Raw genomic sequence first — 14312 nt, forward strand, 5'->3', positions numbered from 1 at the left:
CACCCACTGCTGCGGCCTGTGAGGTTAGGATGCTGAGTCAGGCAGACTCCAGCACTGAGTGGACACTACAGGATGGACAGCTACTCGCACACTCTGTGTTTGCCGACTTAAAGGTTCTCATTGATTAAGGCCTCTCCTCTCTATAGGTACATGCTAATGGATTTCAGGATACTAACCAGCTTTCTGTACAGATGTTCTCATTTTATTTTATCACCTTTATTTAAGCAGGAAATCCCACTGAGGTCAAATCTCTTCCACAGTGGAGACCTGGCAGCCGCATAAATAAACACAACATGATGGATAACATGACAACTCACATTTTCTCCATAACTATATTTGTTTAAATTCAATAATATCTTTTTTTCTTGTAAGGGCTTTTCAAGATTTTTTTGCATCAATGACATTTGGAAAATACACATTTACGTGTTTACTTCTACACATGTTGTCAAATTGGTGCATAAACAATGACTTTTAACACATTTAGAAATGAAGGAAGCTCACGAGATGAATAAATGTTCCTTTAATGTTAGTAAGCAAGTGGGAGAAGATTTGTTGCTGTTGTTTATAATTTATACTCTAGTTTTTTTGTAAATTTATGCTTATCCAACAAAATCTTTAAATCAAGATCTCAGATTATTAACTGAAAGTTGTTTTTGTCCTTTTTTTGTTGTTGTCAGTTTCAAGTTATCTTCTCAGCGTTTTAAATTTGTCTCAGACCAACCACGAGTTAGCGTTATTAAGTTTTGTGAAAATGACCTGAAATTTTGAGTTGCACATGTCAAAATAAATAAATAACCCCAGTGCGTAATATTAATGTACAATGGTATATTTACTGATGAGAGATTTTTAATGAAGTGGTCAGAGCAAGACTGTCCTGGGTTTGAATCCACCGCCTGGCTCTGTGCAGTCCAGCTTCCTCCCACAGTCCAGAAACATCCATGTTTCATTAACTGGACCTAACTGGTTCGAAATTGGCCAATGGGTGATAACGGGTAATTTATGTGTTAACTTTACTACTCTTGAGTCAAATTAGTACTCATTCACTGACAAAATTCAACATTTAGATATTTGAACAAGTGGAGTCTGGTTTCATGATGTTGCTCTTTACATTTTTCACTTGTCCACTTCAGCAGCACCTGCATACACCAAACTATTCAATTATTTTTTCAAGTTTCAAGGTTATTCATTTATATTGCACTTTTAAAAACAACAGTTGTTGACCAAAGTGATTCCTTTCAATCCTGAAGGTTTCTTTTTTTTCTTTTCCCCATCCTGAGTTCCAGAATAGAAACACAGCAGGAATAGACTTTTTCTGGCAGTTGTCTGTATTTCGTGATTCATGAAGTGATAAAAAGATATTCCTAATATGTCAGCAAATACCCCTTTTCCACATAAGTGCCAGTGTTCAATCTAGAACTGGTTCCATGCATCCTTAGCCTTAAAAGGACCATTACCAGTGCCAGAAACCTGGCACCAGCAGACTGCTGGGCCACATAGTTAAAACCACTGACACCAGTAGCTATGGGAGAGGCTGCGGATTCAGGTCACAGATGATTTTCTTTACCCTGCTCCATAATAACCAGGACTCAGGCAGAACTGCTGCTAAATATAAAACTATATTATTTATGCTGGCTTTATCCACTTTATGCAAACGAGTGCATATTTACACAGACAGTCCCCAATCTGCAGACACAATTCTGATTTTTGCACGCATTTCTAGTTTTGTTTAAATCATTTTTCATGAATATTTTACAGCTCAAATGAAGCTAGTAGAACAAAACGTTTGGTAATAATTACACAGAAAGTCCAATATTATAAAGAATCAAGTTCAAAAGTCAGAGGTAAGAGCCGGACAATGAGCTGCCACAGTATATCCACCACGTGTTATAAATCTGGCTCATTTCATTCATAAATCTTCACTCTGGCACTAAAAAAAATGTGTGAAGTGATAACTTGTAACTGCCGCGTGAAGCATTAGTAAATTATCCATTAAAGCAGCAATTAGCCACAACTTAACAGCCTCTTTATCGACGGCTCCTCATTAGAAAGTGGAACAGATCTCTCGGTTAGGGAGCTGGTGGTGCTGCTGCTCCTTTGTTGCTGTAGTGCACCGGGTTTATCCCCCCCCCTCATCCCGCCTCCCTCCCTTTTGTTCCTGCACTGCATTTACATGTACAGCATGTGTTTGGAGCAGGATAACCTGAAATCATTTCACTGTGCGCTTTGGGTTAAATAAAAATCTTCCCTTCCTCCCTTAAAATAAAAAATGAAAAAAGAGAGAGAGCGAGAGATGAGGATAATTTGATGACACTCCCTGCCACTGGTAATTTTTCATTATATCGACTCTCCAGCAGAGACCGCGCCTGCGCTCCTGCTCCCTTCCGAACAAGGCTTCACCAATCCTGGCTCTGGCTCCATCCCCGGCTCGGCGTCCCACAGGCCAGCGCTAATAAGTCGCCTAGCTGTCCAGTAATGGGGGAGTGATCGAGGGGGGAGACGCTTGCTGCTGTGTGAAAGCCCGTGAGGAAGTTGAGGGGAGAAAAGCAGCTCCACGCCGCGCCGGACCGGACAGCTCCACAGAAACACATCCTACAGTTGCCGTTGTTGAGTAGCCCTTAAAAAAAGAGAAAAGAAAAGAAAAAAGGGAAGAGAAAAAAAGCGCACAGTGATGGAGAGAAAGGTATGGATGACGCTTATGCTACCTCGCGATACGTTAGCGCGGTTTGTTTTATTCCCACAGTGAGTCTCCGCTGCTCTGCCAGCCGCATCCACCATTAAAACTACTCTTTATGCGTTTAGGCTTCATCCTGTAGGCGCAGTCGGATTAGTGCGCACCGGAGTTTTTTACCTCGTCTCGCTTCAATTTATTGTGAGCCTCAAAAAACAGAGAGAAGAGAAAAAAACAGGGGAAACTGCAATTTCCACCTCGTGGTGATTTTAGCCTCGGTGTACAAATGTAGCGTGATGTGGTTGGCAATATTTAAGGGGGGCACTGTAGGCTCTCTCTCAGCCTGTCTGCATCATCACAAGGCACAGTGTGTAGTTGCAGCACCTCACCCTCCTCCACCTCCACCTCCCACCCCCTCCCTTGTTTTTTTTTTTTTCGTTTTTTTTGCAGCACACGCAGACACCAGGCAGCTCGGCTTGTTAACCTTGACTGGTGTGAGAAACAGACACTTGAGGAGTAATAGATGGGATGCACGGCGAAGCCCCTGCCATCCTCTCGCCTTCTTCTTCTTTTTTACGCATGCCTTTAATCCATTACCCCTCCCTCCTCCGTCCCCCCCGTCACCCAGTTTTGAAACAACAATATAATGTGCTGTTGCTTCTCTAAGTGTGTCCGGTGCAGGGGGGAGAAAGAAGAAAGTTTCAGTTTCACTGTGTTAATCTGCTGGCAGTCTGCGGTGCACTCAGGAGCAGGGGGGGATTTGGGGGTGTACAGCTCCTGAAGCCAGATCTGCTTCTGCTGATCCCAAGGAAAATCTAATTTTTATATTAAAGCTGCAGTCAGCAACATTTCATCTGGAGGAAAAATAAATTCTCTATTTTTTGAGGAGAGTCTGCCAACATAGTTAAGGCATTCACCTCTATGCAGCTTAGAGTGAAATAATTGATGCTATCTGGCTTAGGACAGTTACCACTCCCATGTTTGTCTCTTAAATGTGATTCAAGTTACCTGAAGGTGGTTTATATTGCAAAGTAAAGATAAAAACCCAAACTGTCAGATGATTCTTTATGAGCAAGCACTTGGCGACTGTGGGGAGGAAAAACTCCCATTTAACAGGAAGCCTGTTGGCCTGTCTTAATATGGATGCTGGAAATGTCCTAAAATATCGAACTGTTCCTGAATCTTCTGACCGCTTTTCTTTGAGAAGTTTGCACATTCTCGCTGTGCCTTTGTTTATCTCAGTGGTTCTCAAACTGTGGGGCGGGCCCCAAGGCACTGCAGGTAGACGTGGATGGCCAGGTGATATATATTGCAGGGTGAACCTATATAAAGAAAGAGTTTGTCCTCTGTATCACTAAAATTTATCTGGGATCTTTATTTTAATAATTGATAAAAATGTTGCATGCTCTGTTATTTTTAGCCTCAGTAGCAGCTGGCCTGTCAGAATTAGTTTGAAAATACTGGGGTAATTGGTGATTCTACATTGGCTGTAGGTGTGGTCAGTGTAGCACACGTTACAAAGGTTAATGTGGTGGGTAGTGTAGATTAATTGGAGGGATCAATGAGAGAGCAAAAATGGGTGTAAATGCCACTTTATTCTATTCCAAAAAGATTTTACATACATGTTATTTTTTTCTTTTTAAGCTGTACAGATTTCAAGGTGCATGCTGCTGTTTCCACCTGCCCTCAGGCTTCAAGCTAATCTTAGCCAGAGACATTATATAAGGAGGAGACAGGGTACACAAAGTATAACATCCAAGAGGAAAACGCTTGGAAAAACATATTTTGGGGCCAAAGTTTGCATGTTTTTCTGGCTGCGACTTGCTTCTAAAAGGTCTGTCACTACCTGATTTGTTTTACACATGTGCAAAACTTTATGTACTTCCTGTCATCACAGCAGATTGCAACACATTAGAAAGACTGGTTTTCTTGAAGGTGTTGGGTTAAAATTAGTCTCCTGCTGTTGCCAGATGTCTGTGTTCTCATCTATATCAATGCTGTAACGCTCTATACTTCATATTTTTGCTTTTTTCGCGTATCTTTTTAAGTAGATTTTTCTCTGTTAGTATGTTTTATTTATTTAGTTTTTTTTTTTTTTTACAGTTTGATGAATACTTACACAGATGTAATTAATTTTTCATACTTTGTGTTTTGTTTTTTTTTAAAGCCAACATTCTTGTTCATGGAGCACAAAACCAGCTTCATAGAAATTCTTTATTTGCTTAATTAGATCCATATATTAACCAAAACCAGAAAACAATGTGCCTTTTTTATACAGAAAAAAGCTCATCTTCTATGTAATAACTAGTTAAATTAAATATATATTTAAATATAAATTTCTTTGAAACACTTCTACAAACCCTTTTATCTGCAGCAGTTATGCAGTGTATTTGTCAAGACTTTTATTGTGAAAGGAAGCAGCGTAGTCCTTTTTGCATGTGCTTAGAGAAAATTGAGTACGTATTAGAGATGGCACGATACCACTTTTTTATGTCCGATACCGATACCGATATCATAAATTTGGATATCTGCCGATACCGATATGAATCCGATATAATGTTTTTTAATCAACAAAACTGTTTTTTAAATATCTTGCTGCATTTTGTATAAGTTCATACTCAAGTTTAAAACAACAACTACACTAAAGCTATTCTGTTATACCTATATGCAAAAAAAAAAATTTCATAGTTCAGCAATACTGATCAATCTAATAAACTTAAACCTACACCATCCTCCCTATTCTGGTATTTTAAAGAGTACTTAGCGTAAATATTAAGCAACCTAACTAATAGGGTTCCAACTCCCAGCAACAACAAAAATAAATAAATAAAAAATAGGGAACCACCCCTCACGCTCCACCTCATGATGCTTAATCAACGTAATCAACCTTAATTTGATGCAGTGTGAAAAAAAAATGCACAGAAATCAATTATTTTTCAAGAAATATTAAATAGATTCAACATCTTTCTTCAACAAAATTGCAGACTGCACAGATGGTACCTTCCCAAAGGAAAAAGTACTATAGCTTACTAGGGTATATATATTAGACTTAATAGTCACTATATACAGTAATGGACTTCTATTCATTTTACATCAAATTAAAACTTTGGGTGTAAGATTCGGATAATTATTTATTAAAAGCTCGACATTTTAAATGAGAATAAGAAAGAAAAGTATGTCTTTGTGCCCTCTTTTCCCTGTTCATGCCCTATCGGCCCCCCTGGCTAAACTTTGCTAGATCCGCCCCTGCACAGTTACCAGCCGTCAGCTACGTAGAAAAAGATCCTGGTGTAGAAAGTAATAATAAATAAATTCTAACAACAGCTGATCAAGCTTAAACGTGCTGCTGTTGTTCAGCCGATGGTTTCCTCTTTCTGGTGCAAAGTGGGCCAAAAACAAACCAGAGAGACGGACTCGCGACAGAAAAGCCGATCAGCTGATCGTTAAGCAGTTTCATGATTGAAGTAGCAGCCAGAAGAAGCAGTCGCTCCATATATCGTTTGGTAAGCTTAACGCAGGAATGCTTTACAAACATTCAGAGATGGACTTACACACTTGCTTTACTTCTCTCGGGATAACTTTGTCGGAGATGAAATGCCGGGTTGCTAGCGAAGCTCCACATGCTATCCAGACCACCGACAGGTCCCGCATGCCACAGCCGCTCTATCACGTGATGCATACTGCTCCGCTAACGTTCTGAGGTGAGTTACGGCCTGTTGCAAGTTTTGTGAGGTGCTTTCGTGATATTTAATGGATCGGATTACATTTTTTATTTTTCTCCGATATCCGATCCAGTAATTTAGGTCAGTATCGGACCGATACCGATATGTAATATCGGATCGGTCCATCTCTAGTACGTATCGAGCAGCAATGCAGCATCAGTTTTGGCTGAAGTTGTAGTTTTATGGATTAATAGCCAAGCATACAGTCACTGGCAAAATCTTTGGATAAACGTGTTGAGCTGCTTGTTAACGCAGAGATTTAATTAGCCAATCACATGGCAGCCACAGTCAAGAGGAAGTTCACACTGAGCATGAGGGAGAAAGGTGGTTTATGTTTATGGCAGAAGAGCATCTCTGAACCTTGAAGCAGATGGGCTATAGCAGCAGAAGACCGCTCTGAGTGCCCCCCACTGTTAGCTATGAACAGCTGGTCGTGGCACACAGCTGCCCCTCCCTTAACCTGGTTCTGCTGGAGGCTTCGTCCTGTTAAAAGGGAGTTTATTCTTCCCAGCTGTCGCCAAAGCTCATAAAGAGTCATGCGATTGCTGGGGTTTCCTCTGTATTATTGTAGTGTCTTTACCTTAACATATAAAGCGCCTTGAGGCAGCTGTTGTTGTGATTTGGTGCTATATAAATACAATAAAATTTAAATTGAGCTCTCCAAAAATAGACAATAGAAAACTGGGAAAATATTGACTGGTCTGATGAGTTTTGATTCCAGCTGTGATATTCGGATGGGAGGGTCTCAATTTGGATTCATTAGCATGGAAGACTGGATCCATCCCGCCTTGAACCACTGGTTCGGGTTGATGGCGGTGGTGTTTTGGAGTTGGGGATATTTTCTTAGCACATTTTGGGCCTTTTAGTACCAACTGAGTGTTTTTGCTGACCACGTCCATCCCTTTATGACCACAGTGTATCAGTCTACTAAATGGATTTATCTTTGGATAGATCCTAGGTAGCCATTTTCTAATGTTTCCCTGTTTATGCTAAGCTAAGCTGTAGCTTTATTTTTACCAGAGAAATGTAGAAGATGAATTGAACTTCTGTCCTTCTGTGAAATGTCTTTTAAAAATGGGCTGACTGTCTAGTCACCACATTTTAATTCCAACCTTATGAATTGCACATGGGCTGTTGACTACGCTGCTCTTTTTGCGTATCATTTCGTTTCAGTTTCTCGAGGTCTCGCAACCCTTAATTGAAAAAGCAAACTAAGCCATTTGATCAGTTTCCCTATCACATCATCGCCCTCGCCATTTTTCCTTCGACTGGATGCTTTGGGAGGCAATAAAGCGAAAAAGCTCAGAAGAGCCTTAAAACTTGGTTTTAAGCGGTTTGCATAATAGCTGTAAATGTGTTGATTTATGCCGCTCCACTCTGATTTCACATACACTCTCTGGAGTTATGAAGGACTTGGTGACTCAGCTGCTTGCTGATATCAGATGCTCTTCATTTTGATGCTCTGTATGAAAAAAACCACACAGACGCAGGCATTTGGGTGCAATTAGACAACAAAGAATATTGCATAACGGCTGTTATTTAGGAAAGCGGCTGCCTGCGTGTTCATTTTCCATAGGTTTAGTCTCTTGGAAGTGATCCCATTCATATTTCCAGCAGACTTTTTCCATATGGCATATACATTAGGTTTCCATGTGGCTGAGGAAGAATGTCCTACCCATTCGTTCTTATTCGAGATGGTATAGGAAGCTTTTGAGCTACTCTCTCTCGAAACGGCTGGTCCTTGTCAGCGCCCGGTATATGAAAAAACGGACTAAAATAGCTCAGTTTCAAACTGCAGTCTTCCCTGACCCAGCTGCTGGCACAGATATTCCCTTCAGTATAAAGAACGGAGAACAGTCCTATTAGTATGCAAGGTGCCGTCACAGCTTCTGAGGTCTGATAGGGGATCAGAGGATCGGCTCCTTTTACAGTCTGCTGAATGCTTCACGTGGCTTTTTAAGGAAAGTTGTACGGGAGGACTCCCCCTCTCCTCCACCCCCACCTCGGACACGCGCACGTTTACACCCCAGTCACTTTGTTCAGCGATGTTTGAAATTTAGTTTGGGACGCTCATCGAGGTCAATCAATGTTTCGCTGAGTGGATTCACCTCCAGAGTTTCTCAATCTTATTTATCACGCTGTTTTTCCACCAGCCGTGAGATTGATTAGGCAGACTGGAAGCCACACACATTTGGCTTTGTTTCCCAAATAGTAGGTCACCCAATTAAATGTTCCCTGGCTTTGTGTTTTGTGTTGTTTGTAGGGATAAATTAACAATAGAGCACTTCCTTTTTTTTCTTTCTGTTTTTTTGGGCTGGAGAGGAATGTGCTGGTTCAATGGGTGTTTGTTGCCCTGGACTCAAGTCCGCTTAAACTAAAACCTAGAAATGTGATTGATTTCATTCAATAGTACTTTTGTAATGATTATTCGATCAGGTTTTCAAAGAAAAATGTAACAAAAAAACAAAGATTCAGATGAAATATGAAGATTTGCTTCTTTTAATGGTTTTATCTGATAACAATTTGAATATCTTTGCTTCTGGAAAACAACTCTTTTGTGTATTCCAGCAGTTTAAAGGCGTCGTGTCATCCTCAGCTCCATATTTTTCTTCTCTGACTCTACGATAATAGCTTTGCATGATTTATAGTTCAAAACAACCCTATTAATCCCATACAGGATCTTGGTGTAGCCCCTTAATGCATCCTTTGTCTGAAACAAGCTGTTCACTTCCTCTCATTTCAGTCAGCTTTCCTCTGATTGGCTGCTCCTCGCAGACAGCCATAGCAATGAAGGCTAGATGTGCATGTTAGGCATATCGGCTCTGCTTGAAACACAGCATTTACATCGATTTAAAGGACTTTGGGTTCAGAGTGATTACTTGTGCACATGCTGCGTTCATTATATAAAACACGGCCATTTACTTATGCTTGCTTGGCATTTCATTACGTACCCCTTGCCGATACTCAATTGGACCCCTTTTACATTCAGAACTGCCATAATGCTTCGAGGGACAGATTCAACAACGTGCTGAAAGTTTTCCTCAGAGATTTTGGTTCATATAGATGTAGATTTGTCAGCTGCACATACATAATTAGAATCTTCTGTTCCACTTCATCCCAAAGGTGCAATATTGGATTGAGATCTCTTGACTGTCGAGGTCATTTGCGTACAGTGAACTCGTTGTCATGATCAAAAAAACAGTTTGAGAGTCTTTGAGCTGTGTGACATAGCTGAAGGCAGCAATCGGAAAATGGGTACACTGTCGTCATAAAGGGACTGACATGATCAGCAACAACAGTCGGGCAGGACATGGTGGTTAAATTATGGTCATTTGGTTCTAAGGGGCCCAAAGTGTGCCAGGGAAGTAACCCACACACCGTTACACCACCAGTAGCATGAACTGCTGATACAAAACAGGATGGATCCATGCTTCATGTCAGTGACGCCACCTTCTGTTCCTACCTGGTGTGGTCTTCTGCTGCTGTAGTCCATCTGCTTTAAGGTTCTACATGTTGTTCATTCAGAGATGCTCTTCTGCATACCTCGATTGGAACAAGTGGTTATCTGAGCTACTGTTCCCTTCCTATCAGCTTGAACCAGTATGGTCATTCTCCTTTGATCTCTGATCTCCCAGACAGCTGCTGGATATTTTCCCTTTTTCAGATCATTCTCTGTAAACCCTGGAGATCATCACTTTTCTTTGATCTTCAGCAGGTCATCTTGACTGTGTCTACATGTTTAATGCGTTGATTAGATTTTTGCATTAATGAGCAGTTGAGCGGATGCACCTACCAAAGTGACCGTAACTATATATTAATGATGGAAAATAAGAGCTCAATAGGTCAATTTTAAGTTGAGAAAACAAACTTAAGCATATAAAATCATGTGTGTTAATATTTGCATAGATTTGATAAAAATGTAGCACTTTTTTGCCACTAGTACTGTGATAATATCTGCAGTACTGCACTGTAGCAGACACACAAACACGCCGTATGTCTGCAGCCACAACACTGAACCCATAAACACCATTTTCAAATAATCCTGTAAACCTCCACTGTGTCATTTTCACAGATTATAGATTTTTGCGTTTTAAGTAGAGCGCTTTGTAACCTGATTTCACATTGCACTTCCATACCAACCAACAGATTATAACAGTGTTATTTAATCATAGTCATCTTACCTAAAGCCATAGCTTGGTTTCGTACTGTGTTTTTTCAGTTGTATATTACTTTTTCGGTTGTATATTAAACCCATTTATAATGCAGATAATGAGATTGTGCACTCGGCTGTGAGACAAACTGTCTTGGTCCTAATGGTGCTACAGTTCGCCGAGCGCTTGGTTGACCCATTTAGATGTTAACGCTCAATACTGCAGCACTCTTTGTTGTAGAGTTTGGTTTAAAAGTAGCTGCAATACGTGTGCATCTTCACAATGAAGCTGCAAAAGCTTTTAATTCTTATAAAAGGTGCATGAGCAATTATTTTATAAAAATAAATAAGAAAAACTTGTATTTGTTTTACGCAGACAGACTGAGCTTGTTATTGTCTTTGTAATCATTTAGTCTGTTGATTATTTTCTCAATCAATTGATGCTTTTTCTACTCCCACAGTTAGAAAATAGCAGAACTGCACTTCAGCCTCTAGCAATGTTCCTAACAAAAGGGTGTTATCTGACCAAAGCCAAACATATTCAGTCACTAGCATAATTGAATAATTTTACTTGCATTTGGAAGGCTAAACCTTGGGAATTTTGGCATTTTTACTTAGATAAATGATGATTCGTTTGGTGTCTAGCAGGCATGCAGTGCTTGTGAAAATTTAATAGAAATGTCACTATTAAAAATAATTAGATCAACACAGTTTGGGTTTGCGCCTGATGGTATTTTGTGCCAGGCAAAAGGCAATCTTCATCATAATGTTATAATATTTGCTGATGAGCTGATGTCAGTCAACAATGTTAAGATGACAATAATAATAATACATGTTATTTATTTTTAGGTGTTTTTGGGAACACCACCTTCTCGAGATTCTCAAAAATCTCAATAAAATGAACAAAACAGTTACGATACAATTTACAATTTAAATTACAATATATATTACAGTATATAATAGTTACCTGATGATGGTCAGTTGGGAGGAAACCAGTTAAATAAATGTATTAACCTCCTAGGACCTGGCGTCCGTATATGTGGACATCACATTTTGGGTTATTTAGACCAGCGGTCCCCAACCCCCGGGCCTCGGACCGGTACCGGTCCGTGAGTCGTTTGGTACCGGGCTGCGAGAGTTGAGGCTCAGGTGTGAAATGTATGGTTTTCAGGGTTTTTATCGGTTTTCAGCGTTATTTTGTTATCGTTTTTATCGTTAACTCGGTTTTCCTGGGTCTTTTCACGTGTGTTATGAATAAATATTCTTTTTTTCGGTACCGGTACTAGTTTTATTTTGTTGTATTTATCCGCGACACCTTAAAGGCCGGTCCGTGAAAATATTGTTGAGCATAAACCGGTCCATGGCGCAAAAATCAGCGGTTGGGGACCGCTGATTTAGACTAAAATACTCAATTCTGCTCTACAAGGGCCTGATATCCACTTACGAGGACATTATACTGCTACTATTCTATCAAAATTTTAAACGAATATCCTCATATGTGGCTCTTGTTTTTCTTAAAAACGAAAATAACGTAAAAAAAAAAATCTGGTAATTCTTTGTTTTTACATTCATCGGGCCCCAATATGCCCAAATATCAAAGAGAAATTAAAAATGCATGCCGTGGAAGAGTTTGGGTCTTAGGAGGTTAATGGTAAATGAGACAATGTGCAGGAGAATGTTATGAAATTTAGTGTAAATTTGGATCAAAGAAGAGGAGAATTGTTAAAGGTGTAGTTGTAAAGCTGGTGGAAACCAGACTGGAATTCTTTGTAGCGATTATTGTCAGACAAAAGTGAGCGTGAACTGTTCTCTTGTGCGTCTCATCAGTATCTGGGATCAAGTTTCATCGTTTTTCATCGACTGTATATTTTCTCAGTCGAAATCCTTGCTGATGCTCATGTTTTTCATGTTCAAGCTTCAAGTCATTAGCACTAAATTACCGTAATTGTCGGGCTATAAGCCGCTACTTTTTGCACAAGCTTTGAACCCTGCGGCTTTTAGTCAGGTGCGGCTTTTCTATGGATTTTCCATGATTTTTGTGATATCGTAAGACGATTTGTTTTGTTTGTTCCGCTGTTGTACGGCACTACGTTGCCTGGCGGAAGGATCGGGGTTCAAGAGTGGTATGTTAGTCACATGTCCGTCCGCCAGGCAACGTAGTGCCGTACGAAGTAGCGCGAAAAACAAACTTCAAAGTAGCGCTACGCGTTCAGCGGGAGGCGTGGATGATGAGCGGCGATAAACTTGCGAAAAGCAAGTTATGCTCAACTCCACCGGTGGAATCTGACAGCGTGGAAAAGTGTGAAAGCATCCACGATCACCAACGGATTTTGAAGGGCTGGACTGCTGCATGATGGAGAGGAGGACACCGCCACGGCCCTTCTGAGGGTGTTCGACTCTGACACTGACAACGAGGATTTCTTTGGTTTTGAAAGTGACAACGAAGGAGAGAAGCGGAGAGTGGATGACGAAGCCATCCTGAGCCTGTTTGTATCCGACACTGGAGGAGAGGACTTTGGTGGTTTTAGTGCGCAGAAAGAAGAGAAAGATGGTGAATGACTGACTTTTCTTCTTGTTAAAGCCGTGTCACTGCACCTGAGCCTAAAAGGTAGGCCGAATCTATTTTCTGGTGTGCTGTAGGTTATTGTTATGTACTACATTTGCAAGTATGTACCCATAACTTGTTTTTCAAAATATTAATAAAAGTGATGTCTCCAAACAGCCATCTCTTTCCTGACAATTCCCTTTGTGCATATTCTCTTACATATGATAAGTCAACATTGAAACACCTGCGGCTTTTAGTCAGGTGCGGCTAATGTATGTACAAAACAGGATTTTCCCCTGATTTTAGCTTGTGCGGCTAATATTCAGGTGCGCTTTGTAGTCCGGGAAATACGGTATATCATTTCAGGTGCTCAAACTAAAGCAGACACATTTTTCTCAGAGATGCTTTCTTCCATTCTAAGTAGGTCTTATCACACTGATTTGGGTTTAAGGGGTCATCTTTCTGCTGATTTTAATTACTAACGTAAAGCTGTAACAGTGCGGTGTAATGTCGCAATGACAGCTGTGATTGGCAATGCCAGTCGCAGAGAAACTTGTGTATCTCTGTTCGGGAATTGCATTTAAAGTAGGATTGCTGAGAGGAGATCCAGACTGTGACTGACCTTTTATATAGCCATTGGCATGGACCATCGCTTCCTCCCAGTTTGCTGATAGGTTGATGGTGCAAGTTTTGGTATTTTGGAAATTGCAGTGAGGAACATTTGTGATGCTGGTGAAACTAAAGCGATTTTTAAAAATATTTTATAAGTTTATGCTCAAACCAGCCTGAGAGGGGAAAGGCAACTGGATACAAGTTTACCCAGGGTGTCTTTTTTCTTGTCTGGCTTCACTTATCCTGACATCAACATCAATCAGACTAAGGTGGTTATCAGCTGGATGAGTCAACTCAAGGTTTACCGATCTAGCTATGAGCACATGCAAAAACCGGTGATGGATACGCCCGCCTGCAGCAGAGTGGCTGATTTTAAAAACTTAGATCACAAAGTATGAGCTGAGAGCAACATTTTTTTAGCTGCTGTAATTAATGAAATTAAGCTCATTTAAGTTAACAAGATTTTTTTTCTCCCCCCCTTTCTCACTGTCCCTCTCCCCTTCTGTTTTTCTTTTCCTTCCTCTTTCTTTCTCCCTTTCCTACCCCTCACTCATGTCTGTCCCGTCTGTGACATCTGAAAATAAAATATAATAAATAATAAAAACAAAGGTCGAT

At 40.4% G+C, this 14312-nt stretch overlaps 1 protein-coding gene across 1 annotated transcript in view; it reads left to right on the forward strand.

The window, feature by feature from the left end:
• The first annotated feature begins 2251 nt into the window (after nucleotides 1-2251).
• The window catches only part of smarcd3b (SWI/SNF related BAF chromatin remodeling complex subunit D3b), a 61249-nt gene continuing 49188 nt past the window's right edge, over nucleotides 2252-14312 (forward strand). Inside the window, exon 1 of the mRNA XM_004551978.6 lies at nucleotides 2252-2680. Within this exon, the coding sequence (XP_004552035.1) occupies nucleotides 2669-2680 (12 nt within the window). The 5' untranslated portion in view covers nucleotides 2252-2668. The remainder of the gene's footprint in view (nucleotides 2681-14312) is intronic.

This window comes from Maylandia zebra, linkage group LG9 (assembly GCF_041146795.1).
Source record: "Maylandia zebra isolate NMK-2024a linkage group LG9, Mzebra_GT3a, whole genome shotgun sequence".
NCBI lineage: Eukaryota > Metazoa > Chordata > Actinopteri > Cichliformes > Cichlidae > Maylandia > Maylandia zebra.